This window comes from Notechis scutatus, chromosome Z (genome assembly GCF_049901735.1).
Source record: "Notechis scutatus isolate UNSWTSFEM ecotype Mainland chromosome Z, rNotScu1.2, whole genome shotgun sequence".
NCBI lineage: Eukaryota > Metazoa > Chordata > Lepidosauria > Squamata > Elapidae > Notechis > Notechis scutatus.
Genome location: NC_142025.1, coordinates 20,057,201 through 20,082,826, shown reverse-complemented (window position 1 = coordinate 20,082,826; position 25,626 = coordinate 20,057,201). Strand labels below are relative to the sequence as shown.

Here is a 25,626-nt window from a genome sequence, read left to right as displayed (position 1 = left end):
AGGGAGACCCCAGCCTAGTTGAAAATTACAGACCAATCTCCTTATGCTGCGTCACCTGTAAAGTCATGGAATCAATTATTAACCAATCCATTATCCTCCACTTAGAGACAAACAACCTACTCTCTAATAAACAATTTGGTTTCAGAAAAAAAATATCCTGCAATCTGAACTCTTACACTGCAAAAACATATGGACTACACAACTCGATCAGGGTAAAGAAATAGATGCAATCTACATAGACTTCTGTAAAGCTTTTGATTCAGTGGTACACGACAAACTACTCCTAAAACTAAAATCTTATGGTATCTCTGGACAACTGCATAACTGGATGGAAGCATTCCTGTCAAACAGACAAATGGTCAAAATTGGGAGCGTCCTATCAAATTAAGTACCTGTCAACAATGGTGTCCCCCAAGGCAGTGTTCTAGGACCCAACTCTCTTCATACTCTACATAAATTACCTCTGTGATCATATCAAGAGCAACTGCTTCGTTGATGATGTAAAGCTATTCAACACCACTGACAATGCTGCTACCCTTCAAAAAGACCTCAACTATGTGTCAGAATGGTCAAACAAATGGCAACTTCAAATCTCAACAAATAAATGCTCTGTCTTGCATATTGGCAAAAAAACATCAGAAAATAAAATACAGGCTGAATAGTCAAGACCTTGTTGATGATCCAAACTCTGTCAAGGATCTTGGAGTACTCATCTCTAATTATCTAAGTGCTAGAGCCCACTGTAACTACATAGCCAAAAAGGCATTAAGAGTTGTTAACCTAATCTTATGTAGCTTTTTCTCTGGTAATATTACACTACTAACTAGAGCATACAAAACATTTGCTAGACCAATACTCGAATACAGCTCATCAGTCTGGAACCCACATTACGTATCTGATATTAACACAGTTGAGAAAGTCCAGAAATATTTCACAAGAAGAATTCTCCACTCCTCTACTCATTGTGAATACCTTATGCCACCAGACTTGAAATTCTAGACCTAGAAAACCTAGAACTACGCCGCCTTCGGTCCGATCTAAGTATAGTATATAAAATCATACATTGCAATGTCCTACCTGTCAATGAATACTTCAGCTTCAACCATAACAATACAAGAGCAAACAACAGATACAAACTCAAGATTAATCGCACCAAACTTGATTGCAGGAAATACAACTTCAGCAACAGAGTGGTCAATGTCTGGAATACTCTACCTGACTCTATGGTTTCTTTCCCAAATCCCAAAAACTTCAACCTTAGACTGTCTACTATTGACCTCACCCCTTTCCTAAGAGGTCTCTAGGGGGCGTGCATAAGCACACCAACATGCCTACCATCCCTGTCCTATTGTTTCTTTTATTTTTCTTATATGTATTCATGTATTCATAACTATGTTTTTACTTATACCTATTATCTTGTAAGCAATTGACAAACCAAATAAAATAATAAATAAATAATAAAATAAACATAAATAAATTACCTCTCCAAGGTTTGAGTAGCAACACATTCTCCTTCTGAACTAATTATTGAAATAGAATAAGGCCAAACAAGGCAAGAACTGGGAACAGGCATTTTAATCATCATGTAATCTAGAAATATCCAGATTTTCAAAGAAGAGTATACAGAATACCTTCAAGACATGCCTGCGCTTCTTTTAGTCTTTTTTTCCCAGCAATAGAGAGCAAGTGAGACAGCTGCCCAAAACTGCGAACGCTAATAGTTGATCCTTTAAGAAGGAGAAGTGGCTGTCCATTTTTGTCTTTTTCTTGAGACTGAACACTTTTTTCACTGAAAGAATAAAGTAATAATTTAAAATGCAGTAATTCTTAATAAATAAACATAGTTTGTTTTTCACTGCAGTTATTCCAATATTCACTGCAGTTATTCCAATTTTTAATCATGTATACCAGTTTCTTCAATCATATAATCTATACTTTTTTATATATAGTTTTTTTTTCTACTTTGGGCAGAGGATGTGAAACCCAAGTCTTGAAAACTGAAATATAAATTCAAATCCTCTTTCTCAATGACCATTTGTCAATCATTTTCTCAAACTGATTTTAATCCATCTAACAGTAGGATCTTGCCTTCCAATAAAATAGTGTTTGATTTGAATGTTAATTCTTTTAATAACTTATCAGAATTAATCTATTAAACATTGTGAGCTGTCTTTTAAATATAACCTGAAATTACAGCTGGAACAAAATACAGATGCTATACTCCTGAGGGGTCAATCTCATCAGGCTAGAATAAACTCTAATATGAGGTCACTGCTTAGGTTGCCAGTTAGCTTCTGAAACCAATTCAAAATACTGGTTGTTATCTTTAAAAGACATCATGGGATATATCAGGCAAGAACTTGCCAGAATGGAATTCTCTCCTGTTGTAGGAGAAAAATAAAAAATAGGCCTGTGGTAGGTTCATATTCCTCATGTGGTCCATGGGGCAAGGATTGGCAGTTCTTTTTGGTAGTTACTTCTACTTTGTGGAACAAGGTCCCCCAGAGGTAAAGATGACCTTGATCTTGCTAACATTTCATAAAAAGATCAAAGCAGTCTTATTCCAGCGTGTGTATTTGGCCCTTAATTTCGTTTGCTTAATTTTGAATGGATAACCATCATGTTTATTGTTAACTTTGTAAATTCATTATTTTTTACATACTAGGTTATTTTGTTTGCTTTGATCATGTTAATGTTATTGAGTTTGCTAAGAATAGGTTATACAATAAAATTATGTTTCCTTAAACTAAAATTATTATGTTTTATAATAATAAAACATAAATTGCCTCAATTTGCTATCTTTTTTGTATTTTGCATTTTTGAATTTTTTATTATTGTCTGTGTCAACAGCCTTAAAATAATGATTATTTCTGCACAGGAAACATTGCGAGCTTCATTAATCAAACCATTTAATATCCCATTAATTCATATACAAAATCTAGAAATTACATGGCATCTATTGGTTTTTCAAAAAGAATATAACGGATCAGCTTTTCTAATGCTGGGTTTTCCAGAATTTTGGATGATAATTCTCATGATCCTTGATCTTCATTTCATGGTATTTTTTTTTTTAAATTCAGGAAATATGTTTATTGGTACATAGGTAAGCAGAAGATAACATATTCTTTTTTTTTTTTTAAACAAGTTTTATTTTCAAGACAAACAATACATAGATACACATAAAACAAAACATAAAAGCATAAAAAATCTCTTATCTGAAAGTTGGTTAGTCCCGGGTTAAAACTCTTGGTACAGACACAAATTCAAATTCATATTCATTTTACATACCATTTCATATCTTATTAACATTTTCAGTTTTCTATATGTCTTCTCCTCTCCTTTAAATTTTCTCAATTTTATTTTATTTTATTTATCTCCTCTCAATTCATATCATAATATTTATTATTCTTTGTCTGTTCTATTCCAGCCAGCCCTTTATTTTCCTTCTTTAAAAAAAAGAAAAAACTTCTCCTGTACACTATATGGAGTATGATGCCTTTATCTCTTTCCCCTACATTTATAATACGTAATATAAAACACATGACATATATTGGGATTCTGTCTGGTACATTCTAAAATTATACTATATAGTTATATATTATATCCCTCATCATATATTATAGCTCATTATTTCATTAAAAAGTACCTCCTTCTTCTACTTCAATTCTCATTTCACAAGAAATTTCGCTAGTATACCATATTCTAATCATTAATATTAACAATCATTTATATCTTAAACATTTTATCCATTTCAATTAAATATCATGCCTTTGTGGGAACACTTATGCTTTTCAAAGATTATTATCCCCCCCCACCCCACATCACAATCTTGAATCATGTTTCGTTACAGTACTCCCTTTTCTTAACCAAAAATTTCACTAATTTATGTTAAATATTTTATCACATTTTAGGTTACATATTGTTTCTAATTTTCTATGTTTACTTCTAAATACAAGTATAAAAATGCAATCTTATGTACCTTTCTAGAATCCCTTTAACCATAAAGCTTATCCATTATCTCTAAAAAAAATTGCTTCTTAACATCTTGCTCCCCACCATTAGGACTTCTCATCCCTTCCTTTCTTTCTTGTTTCTTCTTCTCCTTGTCCTCTTTAACCCCTTGTCTCTCCACCTCACCTTTATTCTTCTTTCCCCCTTTCTGTTGTTTCTTAACATAATGTCCCCTTTTCACCTTATTCTTCTCTTTTTGGGCTATTTTTCCAGATCTTAAAGACCTTTTCCCCTTTTTCTCTTGCTTTTTCTCTTCTCCAGTCAAAGTCATTTGTTCATCAAAGATGGCTTCTCCTTCTTCTTTGTCCCCATCATCCTCATTCTGCTTCACATAAGTATAAACCGCCATTTCTAAGTATTGAAAAATAGTGTCAAGACCATCTTCCCCTCCTTGTTTTTCTCTTTCAAATTTTTGATATATAAGTTCCAGTTCATCCATAGATGATGCCATTGTGTAGAGAAAAAGTTTTTCCAAACAACCACCCAGATGATTTAATCAGAAGTAATTTCCAAAGGTTCCAAAGTCACCAAACAATCCAAACAGACTATTTCTTTTAGATACCTTCTTCTTCTTCACTTTCTCTTTCTGGGGTTAAAGTAATCACAAATCCTTTTCAAACTCTTTGTAATTCTAGGCAATCTTCTCCTTATTTTCAAATTTTGCTCTGATTCTTTTTTTCACTCTCCCTTCCCACTCACAGCCAAAAAGGTTTTTTTTGTTTTTTTCCGCTGTCACTTTAGGAAGGAGAGTAGAACAAAAGAAAAAACTTTCCCCTTTAGAATATTCGCAGCTTAAAACTCTCACAGGGAACAATATATACTTAGCAGCCTTCAAGATTCCAGGTCATTTTCTCCCGTCTTGTCCCGGTTAGAATCAACTTTCACTTTTCTTTCAGCTTCCTCCCTCCTGCACCTGCTTGTCCGGCTGCAGCTTTCTTCGTGGCGGCAATTGCTGACCGCCGTTCCTCCGCCTCGGGAAAAGGGGTTTAGCCGGCTGGGGAGGGGGTTTGCGACACCCCAAGCCCCTTGCCGGATCCCCCTGTCTTCAGCTGCCTCTGCGGGCAGCTATATCCCCCAGATCCAAATGGATCGGGGGAACCTTGGCGTGAACGCAGCAGGGATCGCGCGGTCGCGAATCCTGCCGCCGCCGCAAGGTTGCAAACCGGAAGTCCCCATTTCATGGTAATTTTTATGACACTTCAATATGGATACTTGGTACATACAAATACATTATAGGCACATGTAGCTAAAGTTAAAATTTATTTCTTTTTAGATTTTTATCCCACTTTATTTTTACAGGTAGTCCTTGACTTAGGACCATTTGTTCGGCTACAAAAATCACTATGATGCTGAATGAGGCGGACTTGTGATTGGTCCACAAATTACATCATAGTGTTTCCACAATCACAATTGAGATCAGGGTGCCTGAGCCCATCTTGTGATTATAGCATTGCAGTGCATTATGGTCATGTGATTGCCATTTGCAACCTTCCCTACCAGCTTTGCAAATGACACTAAACTGGCAGGAATAGCCAACAGCCCAGAAGACAAGCTAAAGATCCAAAAAGATCTTGACAAACTTGAACAATAGACCCGATCCAACAAAATGAATTTCAATGTAGAAAAAAGCAAAGTTTTACATTTAGGCAGGAAAAACAAAGAGTTAAGCACAGATTAGGCTCAAAAACAGTAACTGTGAGAGGGGCCTTGGAGTCTTAGTGGATGATCACTTGAATATGACCTAGCAGTGTGCAGCAGCAGCCAAAAAAGCTAATACAATCCTGGGTTGTATAAACAGAGGCATAGAAACAAGATCATATGGAGGGAGGGAGGAGCTGGCGTCCCGGCGGTTGGACAGGAGATCTTGATTCTCTAGGATTACCGTTGATATCTCAGCTGCTGGTCAGTCCCCATGGACCTAAACCGTCCCGTAGAGATAGTGATTGACAAGGGCACGTCCTGTTGATCCCAGGGATATCACAAAGTCCCTGGTTGATCCAGGGAAAGCCCTTTTTGCCAACGGCGGAGAGGCAGCCTTTCAAGCTGCTAAAGCTGGGATAGCTCCAGAATGGAAGAGATTGGAAGAAAGTGTGTCAGCTTGGTGAGATGAACTTTTATTTATTATTTCTTGGAGAGAACACCCTGAAAAAATGAAAGTGGACTAAAAGTGAAGAGGAAAGAGCAGTGTGATTAATTGTCAAAGTGAAAGTTTTGTCCTCCCCCACCCCCTTTTTTTATTGGAATTTTGAACTGTTTTACTTTAGGCTGGACTGGTACTTTTAATCTTTTTATTTCTGTTAGTATTTCTTTCTCTTTTTTTAACAATCCTTTTGAAAATTGTTTTTTGATTAAGACTCTTCTGCTTGACTTAAGATTTATTTTTCTCCCTTTAAAAAAAAGGGGGGGGGAGATTTTACTTTTTTTTTTCTTTTAGTTTCTGGTTGTAGATTGAGGAGGGGGAAATGAAAGTGAAAGAAAGTTAGTAGCACTGCCACCCAGAGGCTTGGATACATTGTTTCTTTTTCCTTTCAATAATTTGTATTATAATCAAGGACTCTGAGCTGTGTATTGGAAAAGATAGAGATGAGCATGGCAGTTTGTTTATTCAGGAGCTCATTTCTGAACAGATAGCTGGAGTTTGGAGTTCAAGTTGCAAGAAAGAAGATTGAAGTGACCTTGAAAAACTCTGAGCTGATTTATCAAACAGCCTTGGATATTTAGCGGCAGAGGCTTGTTTTATATTAGAATTGCTATTTACCTTTTGTCTCCCTTTCTAACCCCCCCCCCTCACTAGTGGGGCTCTTTTTTTCTTTTTAATTGGATTTTAACTTTTTAAACCAGGAACTACAATGTAAACCTTTTATTTTGGTTTTCTTTTTGTTTATTAAGAGGAACATATAGAATATTTTTCTTTTTGCCTTTTTCTTTTTTATTTTTTACATCTACCATTGCAAATAATTGGATTAAGGTATACAAGTGCCTGAAGAGTTTCTTTCTCCTTTTTTCCTTTGGAGTGGCAACTGTTTGCCTTTGTTTTGTTTTTCTTTTCCTTTTTCCTCTTTTCTTTTCTTTTTTTATCTCTCTTTCTTTACAGATAAGCATTACAAGATGAGTAGAAAGACAACAGCCCCAGCTTCTTCGATACCAACTCCCTAACCATCTGGAGGACAACAATCTATACAGACAATATTACAACAGGAAAAAGATGATCATGCAAGGAATTCAGAAAATTAAGCAAAAAATTGAAAAGACAGATGAAAAAGTGTAAAATATTCAACAGATGATGATGAAACATGAAGACAGATTCAAAAAAATTGAAGAAGATATACAAAGAGATAAGAAAATTGGAGATATTGATACTCGTTTGAGCGATATCGAAAAGGGCAGGGGTGAATCATTAGGATGGGAAATAGACAAATCAGAATTTTACTTGATTTCAAAATATAGAAGAAGGGAAAGGTGAAAACCTTGCTGAACTAATGGCAGAAATATTGGCAGAAGCACTGGAAATAACTAAAGAAAAGATGATGGATGGGATGGATGAAGTGTTTCGTGTCTTTACAAGATATGCAACGAGGAATAGACTACCAAGAGAAGTTCACATCAGATTTACTAAGAAGATTATTAAGACACAGATACTCCAGGTGGCAAGAGAGAAAACACTAAAATATAAAAATAAAGAAATTGTGGTGCTGAAACAGATACCAAGAAGAGTAAGAGAGATGAGAAGAGAATATTTATTCTTGACTAAAGAGCTACTTAAAAGAGTAGTAAATTACAGATGGCTGATGCCAGAAGGCCTTTTGTTCACTTGGCAGGAACAAAGACACAGAATTGACACAGTTGGAAAAGCTGAGTTATTCTACTTAGAATATTTTAGAGAAAAGGAGGAAGAAGAAAGGAAGAGTCACTAATTGAGTTCCAAGAGGAGTGTATAGCAGTAATTGAAAAAGATAAAGAAGAAGGTGCAGTAGGTGGTGAATCCAGAGAACAACGAGAATTGAGATCTACTAGAGCAATAAAACCCTCTTATAAAGTTTAATATGGATGAAAGAAAACTGATTATGATTAACATAAATGGACTTAATTTGACTATTAAAAGAAGGAAAGTATTTCACAAATTAGATAAATTAAAATCTGCTTACAAGAGGTACATATTAAAAAGCAACATGAATATATACTAAAACAAGGAAAATTGGGGAAATTATTTACATCGCTGGCACAATCGAAAAAAAGAGGTGTGGCATTATATATTAAAGAAACAATTTTGGCAGAACTAATTTATACAGATGATGATGGAAGGATTTTGATGGTGGAGATAATGGATAAAAGCGTTAAAACACTTTTAATTGCAATTTATGCCCCGAATGATAAACAAGAAGAATTCTATAGGAAATTACATACAAAAATACTTGATTTGGACTATGTTAATATCTTTATGATGGGTGATTTTAATGGAATAATTAATGACCAGTTGGACTATAAAACACAGAAAATAACAAAGAAAGTTAGAAAGATACTACCAAAATCCTTTCTTCGAATAACAGAAGAATTTAATTTAAAGGATGCATGGAGAGAGAGAAATGCGGAAAGTAAGCAATATACTTTCTATTCAAATAGACACACATCCTGGTCTAGAATAGATATGATATGGATGTCAGCAGAATTATTGACTAATGTACGACAGATTGAAATAGAAACAAGCACATGGGCAGATCATAATCCAGTATCAGTTATCTGGAAAGGATACAAGAGGAGATCTAGATGGACTCTAAATAATATGATTCTGCAGGAAAAAGACTTTAAACAGAAAATAGAAAAAGAACTTGTTTTCTTCTTCAAAGAAAATAGAAAAGAGGATACATCTTTACAGAATCTCTGAGATACGATGAAGGCCTACACAAGAGGCTTGATAATAGATTATACTAGGAGAAGAAATAGAAAACAGAAAAAGACATTTAAGACATTAGAGGATGACTATAAAAGACTGGAAAAAGTCTTAAAGAAGTCCCCACAAAAAAATACATTAAAAATAAAATGGATATAATTAAACATAAAATGGGACTAATGGAAAAAAGAGGAATTAGCACAAAAAATTAAAAGTGCGAAACAGAATTATTTTGAAGATGCAAATAAACCAGGCAGATGGCTAGCTCATAAATTGAGAAAGGAAAGAGAAGCAAGAAGAATTAGCCAATTGATAAAGAAGGACAGGTTTGTTATGGAAATGAGGAGAAGAAAAAAATTATACAAGATTACTATGGAAAACTATACTTTCAAGAGAATATTCAAGAAGAAAAAAATCAAGCAATATCTTCAGAAAGCGAACTTACCTCAGATATCCAAAAATATTGAAACAATGTTAGAAGGAAGTATAACAATGATAGAACTAACAGAAGCCTTAAAAAAAAACAGAATGCTGGGAAAGCTCCAGGTCCAGATGGGTTGCCAGCGGAATTCTATAAGACTTTTCAGGAAATATTGATTTTTCATCTTCTAGAAGTTATGAAAGAAGTTATATTAAAGAAAAGAATACCAAAAACATGGTCAGAAGCGTACATTACACTTATACCGAAGGAAGGTACAGACCTGCAGCAAGTTAAAAATTATAGACCTATACCTCTATTGAATTCAGACTATAAAATCTTTGCTTCAATTTTGGCAGAAAGACTAAAAAGATACTTAAATAATTTTATTCATACTGATCAAAATGGATTTCTGCCAAAGAGACAAATCAAAGACAATGTGAGAATCATTTTGGATACTCTGGAATATTATGAAGCACACCCTGAGAAGCAAATGGCCTTGATGTTTCTAGATGCTCAAAAAGCCTTTGACAATGTGAGTTGGTGATTTATTTTACTGCAATTGATACAAATGGGCTTTGGTAAGAAATTTATCCAAGCCATTGAAACAATATATCATGAACAAACTGCAAAGGTGATGGTGAATGGAGAATTAACAGAATCCATAGATATAAGAAAAGGGACAAGGCAAGGCTGTCCATTATCACCTCTGCTGTTTGTGTTAACACTGGAAATGTTGAACAGGAATATCAGAGAAGAAAAAGAAATAAAAGGAATTAAAATTAAAAAAGAAGAGTATAAATTGCAAGCATTTGCAGATGACCTGGTATTTATATTAGAAGACCCAATGGAAACAACACCCAAATTAATAGAAAAAATAGAAGAATATGGAAAAGTAGCAGGTTTGAGACTAAATAAAGACAGAACAAAGATATTAACAAAGAATATGTTAACGAGACAAAAGAAAGAGTTGGAAAAAACTTTAAAAATACAGATCACGAACAAGGTTAAATACTTAGGGATTTATATTACACCAAGATGCAGTACCCTGAAGGAAGATAACTATGTTAAACTCAAACAGCAGATTGCGACAGACTTGATGAAATGGGAAAAACTGCAACTATTATTGATTGGGAGAATATCCACAATTAAGATGAATATATTGCCTAGAGTTTTATATTTATTCCAGACAATTCCTATTCGATTAGGGAAAGAGTTTTTTGAAAATTTAAATAGAATTGTGTTGAAATATATTCGGCAGGGTAAAAAAGCAAGAATAAAATTAAAGCTGTTACAAGATGCAAGAATAAGAGGAGGATTTGCCTTGCCCAATTGGGAGCTGTATTACCAGGCGACAAGTTTGATGTGGGTAAAGGAATGGATAACACTAAGGAACAGTGGATTATCGACTTTAGAAGGTCATGACTTGCTGCTGGGGTGGCATGCCTTTCTCTGGTATAAGGGAACTAAAACACAGGGGTATTTTAGAAGACATTATATTCGTGAGGCACTGTTTTTGAGTTGGGAGAAAATTAAAAGACAATATTAATTAAAAATTCCAACATGGATATCAACTATTGAAGCTTTTTCTTATCCAATAATATATAAAAAGGAACAAATAGTTAGATATGGGGAGTTATTGAATGAAAAGGGTGAACTTAAATCTATGCAAACGTTGCAAGAACAAGGTGTAAAAATGAATTGGTTTTCTTATTTGCAAATACAATCTAGGTTTGATAAAGACTCCAAGGCAGAAGGTATTTATGATAAGTTGACTGACTTAGATAAAATTTTGATGGGTACTGATGAAAAGATAATTAAAAAACTTTATGGACATCTATTAGAATTTAAATTGGAGGAGGAGCAAGTTAAAGAAACTATGATTGCTTGGGGGAAAATTTTTGGATATGGGATTGATTTGGAAAAATGGCAAAAATTGTGGTCTCAAAATTATAAAATGACAATGTCAACTGCATATAAAAAAAAATTGTATAAGGTGTTTTACAGGTGGCACCTATCCCCGACGAGACTTGCGAGAATGTTTCAGAATAAATCGGATAAATGCTGGAAATGTAATTAGATACCTGGTTCATATTACCATATGTGGTGGACACGTTCAGATGCAAAGAAATATTGGACTAAAATCCACACATGGTTGGAAAAAATGATAAAACAACATATAGACTTTAAACCAGATATCTTTTTATTGGGAGTCATACCGGACATATACAATGAACTGAAATATTTGATTGTAAATGTTTTAACAGCAGCTAGAATTGTATTTGCGAAGAACTGGAAAAATGACAAAATACCTATGCAGGAGGAAGTTATCAAAAAAAATTATAGACTCTGCTGAAATGAGTAAACTGACATTTGAAATTAGAGAACAAGAAGATAAGCAATTTTATAGGAAAAAAGTTCAGAGAGGAACAACTAAGATGACCAAAGGCCTGGAGACTAAGACATATGAAGAACAGCTGCAAGATTTGCATTTGGCTAGTCTAAAGGAAAGAACAATTAGGGGTGACATGATAGTAATAGTCCAGTACTTGAGGGGCTGCCACAAAGTAGAGGGAGTCAACTTATTTTCCAAAGCACTAGAGGGCAGGACAAGAAACAATGGTTGGAAACTAATCGAAGAGAGAAGCAACTCTCCTAACTTCCTAACAGTCAGGACAATTAACCAGTGAAACAGCTTGCCTCCAGAATCATGGGTGCTCCATCACTGGAGGTTTTTAAGAACAATCACATATCTGAAATAATATAGGTTCTCCTGCTTGAGTAGAGGTTGGACAAGAAGACCTCCATAGTTCTAGTTCATTCATTCTAAAATAAAGCTTCCCACAAGCAAAATTAGTGGAAAACTGAAGGGAAGATCACAAGTCGCTCCTGCTGCTTTTTTTTCCACTATGGAGTAGGAGATCCCAGGGATCTTATCTTCTGTTGCAAAACTCTCCCCTCCCACAAACACACACAATTACTTGTACCTGCCTGTTGCCTGTTGCCTTCCCACGGCCCATCCATGGGAGCCACACACTCCTTATCTCTTCCCACTTGACTTGGATGCTTCTAGGGTTATAACACAATGGAGATTGCCAGTATTACCATTACTAAGCAACGCGGTCATGTGATGTGACACTGTATGATACACTGCTTAGCGATGGCAATCCTCACTTTAATTTCCATTGTAACATTAGGATTAGCTGTAGCATTCATACTTAATGTTTCTATCTCCTGTCTCTTTCTATCTGTTAGATGGGTTGGACTGAGAGTGCATGATTGGCCCAAAACCATTCAATCAGTTTTATGCCTATAGGAGAATTAAAACTCACTGTTTCCTGATTTTTAGCTCAGCATTTTAGTCACTATATCAAACTCTCTTTTTGAACTCCACCTATTATTATGAGTATGTTCCTTACATCCTTCAAACTATCTTGACTAATACAAAGGGTTGCTAATCTGAAGATCTGCAGATATCAATAGCACTTAGATTTATATACTACTTTACAGTGCTTTACAGATGCAAATTATGCATATCTATTAAGATATCACAGGGCAAAAAGATCCAAATCAGAGCCTAAAGAAAACAAAATCAGCACTGATTAAAAAAATCTTTATAGGTATCTTGAAGACGTATTTTATTCTTATACTGTATATTCTGGGAAGATTGATGTGGCCACTCACCTGACATCATAGCCTGCTTCAAATGCAGATGGTTCTAGTTTTGTATGCCATTCAAGTGGTTCTTTAAAGACAAACGCTGCTTCCTGGGGATGCTTGCCACTAAATGTTTCTGTAAACTTGATAATTTCATTCAAAAGAGATTCATTCAGGGGGGTAATTTCTAAGGTGCCAGTTCCAGATCCAGCTGCGGTCCACTGAGCTGCTCTAGTCAAGGCTACTCCCATGGCTTATGACCATCCCAGAATCTTGGCAGAAAGATGCTAAAAACAAGAAGGGAAACATACAGACCAAAGTGTGTTATGCTGAATATATGTTGAATATACAGTACACTACTTGCTCGCAGCCGCTTACCAGACTGGGCCGACGCCGGTTCGCTCCTTAGTTGTTAGAATCTAGGAAGATACGGCCTAGTCCGCCGCTCTTTCTGTTGCAGAGCAAGCGCCGCTGGTTGCCATAGGGACGTTAGTTCTTCGGTTGCTAGGAGCTTTCTCCTGCAGTAAACAACGCGCGTGGTAGGCCGGACCCACCCCTTTCTTTCGCGCCGGAGTTCTTCGCCGCCGTTCATTGGTTGATTTGGATTCTACCCAGATGTGGGTCCGCCGTCTTTGGGACGGTGTGGCTCCACCACATTTCCTTTCTTCCTTAACCGACTGTTTGAGCTGTCAGTCATCTCCCTCTCGCCTTTACATGCACGCTCACGCAGGGTTGGTTTTTTTTTTGCTGCTTCTGCGGATTTCTTAATTGACTTTTACTGTTATCCCGTTTCAGTGACTTCGTCAAACGAATGGCATGGCTGCCAGCACCCAGATGCTGCGTGGGACGAAATGCACTTCCCATGATCCCCGGTCAACATATCAAATGGAAAGAGTTAGGGGCATTGCAATGCAAAATATTTTGAGAAACAGCATGTCGAGCAGACTAGATCTCCAATTCGGGCAGTTATACAGTATTAGTAGTAGGAGCTTGGCTCTTCAGTTAAAAATAAACGAAGTGGGGGCTAGACTTCTGATTTGCAATGATTTATTATGTATTATTTGTATTACTTCATCACATATGTATTGCTGCCCACCTCACATAGTAACTGGGCAGCATACAAAATAAAGTACAAATACATGCAAACCAATTAGAAAATGACTACTTTAAATTTAAAAAGTTAGACAAAATAAGATAAAAGATATATTTCTATGGGTTTTTATGTCCTAAGTTTAATTATATAACGTTTCTGGACATTTTTGAACTTCAAGTTACATATACTAGTTAAATTATAATTTTACTTTAACATTAATGTAAGGCAGGATGAATTTGATAAATTTCAAATCCCACCTTTTCTGAAAATGGTTAGATATGTTTATAGGATTGCTAAAGGAGTACAATTTCCAATATATCTATTTTTACAAAAGCATTTAATACAGCCTTATGAATTAACTTTACTGAAAAAAGTACTTATATGAGAGCATTTTCTGTCATGTATCTGTTCTCTCTATTTCATTAAAAATCCTTATCAAGTTAAACATTTTTTTTCTTTTTAAAAATATACACAATAAAATACAGTGTAATTCTAAAATGAACACTTTTGTGAGCCCCCCACCATGGGCCTTAGGACTGTTTTCTTTTTTTAAAAAAAGTGCATTCAAACTAATTATTTATTTATTTATTTAACTCCTAGCATCTGCAGAGGTCATGCAATCACTGATATACAAATTTAGTTTAAATTAAAAATAATAATGACAGTTTTTATTAAATCTACATATACTGTAAATCTTGCAGTAGTTTTTTTAGAATATTTTAGGTGTGATCATAAATTATATATATATAATTTATATTTGCATTACCCAGAACTATATGATTTTTTCCTTGAAAATTCTTTCCATGATTATTAGAATTAGTTCCTCAGAGATATCTATAATACCAGGTTTGTTGCAGCCAAAGTAAAAACAATCTTACAGAACTTTAACATGAATACAATTAAGCTAAATATAAATAGGTAAATAAATAAAAATAATGAAGCTTTCTGCTAAAATATGCATTGCTAAGTTTAATACAGAAGAATGATGTGGAATCAGAACATTTATTCCAGAAAGCACAGATAGTTATAAGTATTTTAGTGATCCTTACTATTTATAAATATGCCTAGACATATCGAAGAAGTGAGCTGATCAGCAGATGTTTCATAAACCAACATTTGCATAATCAATGTTTTTAACAATGAATTAAGGCATCACTGAAATGACCTTGGTCATATGTCCCAAATTCTTCTACATTCTTTTCCCATTTCTTAATATCATAATTTTATTTAGCTGTACTGATATATGATCTAAAATGAAACAAAAATTAGAGCAATTAGAAAGTTGTTCAATAGCCTAGGCTGCCAATTCTTTTTTATTAATTATTATTATTATTATTATTATTATTATTATTATTATTATTATTATTATTATTATTATTATTATTGATCTACTCACTTTTCTTCCCTAATAGAGCTTCATAAAAGGAAGGTTTACCTATGAATGAATGTTGGATAACATCTGATGATAAATGCACCCCCCAGGTACTTTAAAGGTATGGAAATCCACTTAAATCTATTTTAGGGCTTATTGCATTCTGATAAGATAGTGATTGGCGTTTAATTTACTAGCACAAAGGGCAGAGCTGAATTCTGAAGAATTAAAGCCTAATGTTATAGAAAATGCAGAGGAGACATTTCTTAAATTCCTCTTTAGGTACAAGTATTTATATCTATTTGTAAGTAAAGTAATTCTTGGAAGCTGTAAACTCATAACAGAGGTGACTGCTATAGTTTTCTTTGATCCATCGAGGGAAGCAAATACTACAATTTACAGCCTGTAGGTAACTCAGCTTGTTAGAAAAAGGTTGTTTAAGATTGTAAATTGCCCAGAGTTACCCTGTGGTCAGGTGGACAGCCAATAAATTTTACAAATAGATAAATAGATGATGGAGATAGATAGGTAGGTAGGTAGATAGATGATAGATAGATAGATAGATAGATAGATAGATAGATAGATAGATAGATAGATAGATAGATAGATAGATAGATAGATTAAAGATGAAGGTGAAGAAATGTAATTCACACTGCAGCCTGACTAAATTTATATGTTTATTTCCTTTAGAAAAAGATAAAAATATTGTGTTCAAGATTTATAGTTTTTTAAAATCCAATTTTAAAAGTCTGAAATAATAATTGTTCTGCTTTATGAAAGATGCCAGCCATAGTTGCCACTGAAACATCAGGACACCAAAAACCCTAGACCAGGGCCTCTCAAGCCTGAAAGATCATAACTGCTTGACTCATGATGAACTTGAAAGCCTATATGAGTATATTGCTCTTAGTCATTTTTCACCTCAGTCTACAACAAAGAGCTCCACAGAGTCTTATCCTGAAACCAGGCTAGATTGAAGTTCTCTACCTCATTCTGATCTCCTGCAATGTGTTTACCCAAATATGCTCAATTAGCAAGGCTGATTGACCTTGCACTCCCAGGAATCCTCAAGACCCAAAATACTGCCATAATTAGCAAAAAAAAATATTCTGCCAGAAAAGTAGCCATTCTGTTATTAGGCAGGTTTTTTTTTCTTGGCCTGCACATTGTACATAGTGAAAGCTGTAGCTAGAAATTAATGCTATGCATTTGTAAACCTTAAAGATAATAAATAAATATGCAGCACTCTTGAGCAATGACTATTGAAATCCAAACCCCCCCTCCACCTACAGTATCAGCTATCTTAAGATAAAATGACAAATAAATAAAATATCCAGTGATGAAGGCAGTTTATAATTTCTCAGATGATTGTTATTCTCTAACTGGTTCCCAATTAGATAACATTGATAAAAGAAGTAACACCAAATCTAAGATAAATGTAAGATTTGGTTCATTGTTTGACATTTCTATGGATTGTTGAGTATTTATTCCATTGCTGCTGAGCTTATGGATCATGGGACGCTTTTGAAATTCTAGTTGCTCAGTTGTTTCTATTTCATTTAAGTTACAAAATTTCTATGACACCATTCAGAACATCTCTGGCTAGCATATAATATTAAACTTTAAACATAAACATCCATCCATTAATAGGTAACTTTTCCAAAATAGAGCAACTTTGCCAACCTCCCCACCCCAGTATAAAAATAAATATCAGAACATAACTAATAACGTTTATCCAGGATATAACAGTAGTATGGGATTAGATCAGGTTATTAGCAATAGAATTTAATATCAAAAAAATCCTGTTCATAGTAATAGTAATATTATTTAGTATGTGTTTAGAACTAAGTGCAATATTGGTAGATCAAAAATATACAATGTCAATAACAAAACAATAAATGTAAAACATGTCCTACTAGTATACAATGGTCAGTCGGAAAGATTTTCTAATATCGCACAATCATAATGTAAACCTTAGAAATATAACCAAGAATGTTATTTTGGCTTCATAAGTTTTTTTTAAATAAAAAAGTGTTTTAAGAACCTATTTTAGATGCAACATGTAGTCAGGTCAAGCATTTTATGAAATAGAAGCATTTAAGATACTACACCAATAATTTCAGTGCTTATTACAATAAATCTGATAGTATCTATACAATATTTCATAGAACTGTAGTTAGTTATATATTTTCCAATCAAAGTTTAGTATATTATAATTTTTAGTGTTTTTTTTCTTTATTCTTCATAGCTATCACCACTTGTGAGTCTGCTTTGGGGAAAATGTGATGCTAATCAGACTACAAGATGCTCAGATCCTATGTAGTTTTATTTGATAAGAAGTTTTCAATCCATCTTACAAAAATAACAGTCATAAAAGAATATGTTAATTAAATTGATACGAGGTGGTAGTGTTACATATTTCATTCTTGGAAAATCGTACATATATAGATAATTATGCATATATAGCTTATTTTGTTACACCCATAAGTAAATTAGTTTTAGTGTTGCTGTTTTTAAATCACTGTTTTAAGGCAGAATCATATCAGAGCACATTTTTAAATGAAGCTGTTAGATTGGACAAAAAGGTCCATTTATCTAAATAACCTTGGATACTTACAAGTGTGATTGAACACACAAGAAATTTGTCTCAGGGGCATAAAAAATAACATATAAAAATAACAAAGTGATATAATCATAAGATACCAATATGAGAAAGTAATAGGAAAGATGAGAAGGATAATAGTAATATAGCCCTACTACATGGGTAAATATCCTTAGGCCTGTAGTAGTAGGACGGTATTACTATTATCCTTCTCATCTTTTTAACTTTTTAATTCAATAGCTGTCACCAAATATGGCAACAGCCAATTGCCTAAATGCAATTAGGTAGGCCTTAACTTACAAGCAGAATTGGGGCTTAAAATGTGGTCTTAAGTCATTGTTGTCATACATCAAGGGACGCACATGATTGGAAATAATTTTCTCACACTTTCAGTAGTAGTTGTCAAACAAATGTTGCAATTGTCAAGAGAGCACCAATTCATTTGAATGATGATTTTTGCTCTAAACTGACACAAAATACCAGAAACCAGAAAAAACATCACAATTCAGTCATGTGGCAGGGGAACTCTGCAACCAGTCATACAGCTCATATGCCCAATATGTGATCCTTTGAACATCAGGGGCAGCTTAACCATTTATCATGGCCAGACTACTGTAAAGCACCTCTTCTGCGGTTGTAACTTTGGTAAAATGACCAGTAATAAGTTGAGGACTACCTATATTATAGTGAAGAAAAATTCTGTCACGCCTGGTTTTATGTTATTACATTCACAGAAGAAACGTATTACACATGCACAGGATGACCATCTCATGAAATAAGCTCAATTATTTGATTTTGGTGAATCATCAGACTTGGGATACTTCAAAACCACCTGGACTTTCCCCCTTTTTCCCCTAAGATAGTGGCGCATTCACATGCAGCCACCCTAAGCTCCCGGTATTGGTGTGTGGTGCTTGGAATAATGTGTATATGGATGTGTGTGCACAGTGTAGCACATGCCTACACCCACATAGAGCTGCTAAACATCGGGCTCGCAAGTCAATTCGGGTTTACCAGCAATTTTCAGCAGTCCCACAACATACCGAACTGCAGGACATGCCTCCCACCGGACTTTGACAAACATCAGTTTGCCTACAGGGGGAATAGGTCAACAGACGATGCCATAGCTACTGCTTTACATTCTGTAGCGAGCCATCTGGAGAAACCCGGAAACTATGTCAGGATGTCATAGACTATGGTTCAGCCTTAAATACCATTCAGTCGAGCATCCTTATCAAAAAGCTGACTGGCTTGGATTTTCCCTCTTCCATCTGCGACTGGATCAAGGACTTTCTGGGGGATTGCTCACAAACAGTGAGGGCTGGATCTGTCATATTCACCTCCCTGATTGCTTAGCACTGGCTCCCCACAGGGCTGTGTGCTCAGTCCCTACTGTACTCACTGTACACACATGATTGTGTATCATCTGACCCATCCACTGTGATTATCAAGTTTGTAGATGATACCACCATACTGGGTCTTATTACAGGTGGAGATGAAACAGCATATAGGGGGGAGGTTCAAAAATTATCCACCTGGTGCTTACAAAACAATCTGAACCTGAACATCAGCAAGACAAAGGAGATGGTGTTAGACGTCTGGAAGAAGAGAGAGGAATCTGTTCCATGTTACATTGAGGGGGACTGTGTGGAAAGAGTTTTCTCCTTTAAATTCCTAGGAGTCTACCTCAGTGAAGATTTCACCTGGAAAATCAACATGACCCAGAAAGGCCCAACAAAGGCTCCACTTCCTCAAAGTCTTGAGAAAAAACAAAGTGGAACAACATCTGATGACCTCCTTTTACCGGTCTACAATAGAAAGCATCCTCACTCACTGCATTACCGTGTGGTATGCTGGCTTAACACTACAGAGTGGATAGAAAGGCACTACAGAGGGTGGTGAGCACAGCACAAAACACTGTGGGCTCTCCCCTGATACCACTAGACAACATCGCTAGGGCTCGTTGCCTTAGAAGAGTGAGGAAAATCCTCAGGGATGACTCACAACCCTGGTCACACTTCCTTATTCTCCTACCACTGGGAAGGAGATATAGAAGCATAGACAGTTGCACAAACAGGCTGAGGAATAGTTTTTATCTGTGGGCTGTCAGACTCCTGAATGGAAAATAACCTTACCACAACATAGTATGAGTGACTTGCAGGACTGGCCCAATGTGCAATAAGTTCACATGGTGCAATAGAATTGTGTGTTTGTTAGTAGGATTCATTGGGTGAGGAATTTTCTGTCTTCACTGTGAGTTGTATTGTGTTGGGGGGGTGCATGAAGGGGGCCAATCTCGTTGTACACATGTTGTACTCTGACAGTAAAGGTTTGAACTCAGTCCCTCACAAAGCTTTTAAAATTGACCTGTTATTAATTTTAGCTTTATTGACTTCAAAATATAGAGACCGCCGGGAACCAATCTGTGTTCCATAGCTTTTATAAATAGAAGATGGAACAGCTGTCTGAGTTAGTGCCAGTCCTGTTTTATCAAAAATCCCATCACTCTAAATTCCTCAGTCAAGGCATTCACAAAGAGGAGGCAAAAAAAAAAAAGTCAAAATGGTGACTGGGGCTATTTATAGCCATTTTGGGAGCATCTTCAGGGCTGCCATAACATGGCTGGTTGAAGCTGTGGGAACCTGAGGGGGAAGATAGAGATTGCTGGGGGATGTAGCCAAAGTAACATTCTTTCCCATAGGAGACAAGGACGCTCTACCAAGTGTCAGAGAGACATGGTCAAAAGCCAGCCAGAATTGGGGCTGCAAGCTGATTGGACCATGTGATGGACATGAGACCTGGAGGAAAGAACTTCAGGTTTTGAATTGGGTGAGGAAAACCTTCGTTCCTTCAGAGTCAGATTTTCTTCAGATGTGCCAATATGACATTCCTGATAAATTCATACTTTGAGGAAACTCCAGGCTTCAGAGTTTTTATTACATTGGGTCTGTTACTTGGAACCCTGGCAGAATCCTACAAGAAGAAAGCAAGCTGCCTTCAAACTATAGAATCACAGCAGTTCTATGGAAATCACTCACTGCTAGTTTCAAATACACCAGAGAAGACTCAGAAATGAATCAGTTGGATCTGCCCATTTTCAGGAATTGACTGACTGGGAAACTGAATTAATTTAGTCCTAAATATTTTCCGAATACAGAGTGGTAGGAAAGAATGCATTTGTCACCTTTAGTTAGTTTTATCTTTGTGAAGCTATAGTCAAGCTTATGGAAGATAAATACCAAGGCAAATGTTACTATTGTGATCCTTTAAAAAGCAAGGAACCAAAGAGACTCAAAGATTTTAAGGCTCTATTGCTCAGTCTGTGGGATTCCTGACCTGTTGGATCTGCTGAAAGTTCTTTGGCTTCTGTTGGATGGAAATTCTAGGAGTTGAAGTCCCACCTCATCCAAGAAAAGTCAGTCTGTCATGGCAGTTTGAAAGACAGAATACCAAAACACAAATGGTCTCAATTGTGAATTAAGTTGGTTGCAATGGGGAAATAAAGTTTTTTCGGATAGGATTTAGTGTGACATGGGGAAAGTATGTGATTTTCTGAGCAAGTCGTCTAGCCAAGGGATGATGCCTTCAACAATCTGCAAGAAAGAAAGAAAGAAAGCATGCTTGAAGTGAGACATACTTTTGGGGGAATAATAAATCAAGGATTTATTAATACTCAAGCAGTTGCTTCTCTTCTGCATGACAGAGCAGGAGATTTTGCAGGACATTTCGAGAAATGGGTTCCAGATGGGAATGCATGGCAATGCAGTGTCCAAGATTTAATATGATTTAGAAGAACTTAACCAATAAAAAAGGAGACAAAATCAGAAGAGCATCTTGTGCTTGTTTTCCAACTTCTCAGCTCTGTGGTTCTATTGACTTCATAGACAATCACTTCAACATCTGTTTTATAAAGGAGGGTGACAAACAAGATCAAACAAGGAAATCATGGCTGAAGAAGATTCATTTCTATCCTTGATGGAATGATGACCTATAGAAACATACCCTATGGTGGTTGTATTAAAATCAGCATGGTCACCTTCGTGTAAACATGAATCTCTTTTCAGAGATTTGTGCCTCTTCTTAATACATTGTTTCTTTTGGAGAACTTAAACGTACAATGTATAACTAGTAGAAGCTCACAGGAGTTTTTGTTAAATAGATTAGTTAACTAAATTGGGCATTCACAATTTGTTTTATAGGTAATCCTCATTTAACAACCACAATTGAGCTGGAGTTTGCATCATAAGTACATAAGTCATTGCGGTTGTTAAACAGATTATCTAGCCTGGCTTGAAGTTACTACCATTTTATGTTGGTTGTAAAGTAAATAAACTTAGTCATTAACTTGAACATGTGGTGGTTAAGCAAATTCAATCCATTGCTTGGAACCAGCCCTGGAGAAAAGAAGAGAACCACTATAAACGTGTCTCCCCAATTCCATGGAACCAGTTTCGAAAGATAACATGATAGACAGTATTAAAAGCTGCTGAAAAATCAAGTAGCATAAGAATAGATGCACCCCTTCCATTCTGATTTCACTACAGGTCATCTACAATCATGACCAAAGCTGTTATAGTTTTCAGGATGAAACCTGACTGAAATGGGTCTAGATTAGGGGTGTTAAACTCGCATTGTCACGTCATCATGTGACGTATCAGGACTTCCCCCCCCTTCGCTAAACTAGTTGTGGGCGTGGCTAGCGCATGATGCGTCTGGCCCACAGGCTGCAAATCTGACAGCCCTGGTCTAGATAATCCATTTCCTCAACTGCAGAATTATTATCTTCTCAACAATTTTCCCAAGAAAGGCAAAGCTGGACAATAGCTATAAAAAGCCATATATTACATATTAATATTAAAGTAATCCCGTATTTTCCTCTTTAAACGTCATCACAACAAGGAATATACAATCTGTATGAGTTTATTGCCCATTTGTTCTGAATGTAATTTGAAATGGTCTCGTTCTTCTGCTTTAACACTCTTCTTAAATACATATCTGTGAGGGAGAGGAGTGGTTTTAAAATTTGATAGATAAATAAATAAACTTGTAGTTTAAAATACAGCAGCTTTCCTTTTCCTCACTACAGTATTTGGAATTAGAGAGAAGCGAACTTTTACTTTTTTACCATTTTTCCTATATTTGCCAATTTAAGATACTTCTTTCCACTCAAGTAAGTGTTTCCAAGTAGTTAATCAATCATTGTTCTGTTGCATAAGACCTAGTTTATTGTACAAATATGATACAGGCTGCCTGTCTCCCCTGTGAATTTATTTTTGCTTTGGTACATTCCCAGGTATATTCTTAACACCCGGGAGATGTTCAAGTGGGATATGGGACAATCCAGTCTACAGGAGTCCAACTAGGCTTGATATTGTCTACTTAAGTCCTGCTGCAGCAGCCTGATTTCTGGGTATGGGATTTCTGGGTATGATAATAACAAATAACAGCAAATACAGAGAAGAGAACATTGAGTTTGCCTATAATTAGTAACTATCAGGACAACATTCAGCAGTGATATATAGTTATAAAGAATTAAGGATCAGCAATGGGACAGCAAATTTCATGCCCAGCTTTGTTTTAGGCTGTTGATTCAACAGCTGAGAGTCAGCTTAATTTAGTGGTCAAGGCATTATCCTAGAAAGCAGGAGATTGTGAGTTCAAATCCTGCCTTAGCCATGAAAGCCAGATGGGTGACCTTGGGCCAAACACTCTCTCGCAGGCCAAATCACCTCACAGGATTGTTGCAAGGAAAATAGGAGGGGGAAGGTGTGTTGGATAAGTTTGCCACCTTGAGTTATTTGTAATAATAATAAAGGTGGGATATAAATAAGTGCGTAAGCAAGTAAGTAAATAAGTAAATAAAATTGTCAATGCATCCAGGTAGATCAGACAGAAACATGACTTTTCCCTTCTCTTTTTATGATCCTGTAATCCTTAATTTGAGGTACATTCAGGGTGACTGGGTGGAGCTGGGTGTTTTCTGGCCCGATGCCCTTTCCGAAGCCACAATTGCCACACAGAATTCACAACATACATTTTTTTTCTTTGCTTACTAAAAGATAAACATCTGCCATGACCTAAGATTAAACTCTCAACCTTCCGAGTGGGAGGCAAGCAATCTTCACCACCAGGAAACCATGATGCTCATAGACAGAAGCATGACTATATGAGCTAATTCTCCTTTATGGTAACAATCAGTGGTGGGATTCAATATTTTTTACTACTGGTTCTGTAGGCATGGCTTGGTGGACGTGGCTTGGTGGGCATGACGGGACGGTTACTTCAAAATTCCCACCCCACTAACCTGCTTTCCAGCTCTGTTCTCTTATGCAGGGCAACCAAAAAAGACCCCACCAATCAGCTGGGACTCAGGAGGCAGAGAATAGATGGAGGTGGGGCCAATCAGAGGTGGGATTTGCTGGTTCTCCGAACTACTCAAAATTTCCGCTACTGGTTCTCCTTTCTACTGCGGCATTCGCTCTGTGGACTATAATTATTCCAGAGTTGCTTCAACAGCAAGACTGGTGGCATATAAATTTAATAAAATAATAACATTCCCCTGTGGTGTCAAATTGGTCCAAATCTTGCTCAACAGTGGCTTAGCATCTGCCTGAGAATTTGGGAACAGGGATGTGACACCTATAAAAGAGCTGTATTACTAGGAAAAATGAGTGTACTATCTTACAGATTAATATTTTTAATGATTTGTGTTATTTTTTTATTCTTTTTTATATTGCTTTGAGTTTTTTTAAACTTTGGAGCTGACTCAGAATCTCATATTTTTATTTTATTTAATTTGATTTGAAAATCGCTTACAAGATAATAGGTATAAGAATAAACATAGTTATGAATACATGAAATGGATACATATAAGAAAAACAAAAGAAACTATAGGACAGGAACGGTAGGCATGTTGGTGCGCTTATGCACACCCTCTACAGACCTCTTAGGAAAGGGGTGAGGTCAATAGTAGACAGTCTAAGGTTAAAGTTTTTGGGGTGTGGGGAAGAAACCACAGAGTCAGGTAGAGTATTCCAGACATTGACCACTCTGTTGCTGAAGTTGTATTTCCTGCAATCAAGTTTGGTGTGGTTAACCTTGAGTTTCTATCTATTGTGTGCTCTTGTATTGTTATGGTTGAAGCTGAAGTATTCATTGACAGGTAGGACATTGCAGTGTATGATTTTATATACTATACTTAGATCGGATCAAAGACAGCGTAATTCAAGGTTTTCTAGGTCTAGAATTTCAAGTCTGGTGGCATAAGATATTCTGCAATTAATAGAGGAGTGGAGAACTCTTCTTGTGAAATATTTCTGGACTTTCTCAACTGTGTTAATATCAGATACGTAATGTGGGTTCCAAACTGATGAGCTGTATTCAAGTATTGGGCTAGCAAATGTTTTGTATGCTCTAGTTAGAAGTGTGATATTACCAGAGAAAAAACTACATAGGGTTAGGTTAACAACTCTTAATGCCTTTTTGGCTATATAGTTACAGTGGGCTCTAGCACGTAGATCATTAGAGATGAGAATTCCAAGATCCTTGACAGACTTTGGATCATCAGCAAGGTCTTGACTATTCA

General features: G+C 35.9%; 1 protein-coding gene and 1 long non-coding RNA gene across 4 annotated transcripts in view; one reads left to right on the top strand and one right to left on the bottom strand.

Annotated features, from left to right (window-relative positions):
* ODAD2 (outer dynein arm docking complex subunit 2) overlaps positions 1 to 13,465 on the bottom strand; it is a 96,038-nt gene extending 82,573 nt beyond the window's left edge. For 2 of the 3 annotated variants that reach the window (XM_026672114.2, XM_087946668.1), the window contains exons 1-3: positions 13,353 to 13,465; positions 13,002 to 13,261; positions 1,632 to 1,789 (exon numbers count right to left, since the gene is read on the bottom strand). In XM_026672114.2, the coding sequence (XP_026527899.1) occupies positions 1,632 to 1,789; positions 13,002 to 13,225 (382 nt within the window). In that variant the 5' untranslated portion in view covers positions 13,226 to 13,261; positions 13,353 to 13,465. Of the gene's footprint in view, positions 1 to 1,631; positions 1,790 to 13,001; positions 13,262 to 13,352 lie in introns of those variants that run through there. The other variant, XM_087946667.1, reaches the window with a different exon arrangement.
* Positions 13,466 to 13,781: 316 nt separating this feature from the next.
* LOC148128779 (uncharacterized) lies at positions 13,782 to 16,301 on the top strand. The gene is made up of 3 exons (XR_015745862.1): positions 13,782 to 13,868; positions 15,480 to 15,560; positions 16,220 to 16,301. It is a non-coding gene; the product is annotated as an uncharacterized LOC148128779 (long non-coding RNA).
* The last annotated feature ends 9,325 nt before the right edge of the window (positions 16,302 to 25,626 follow it).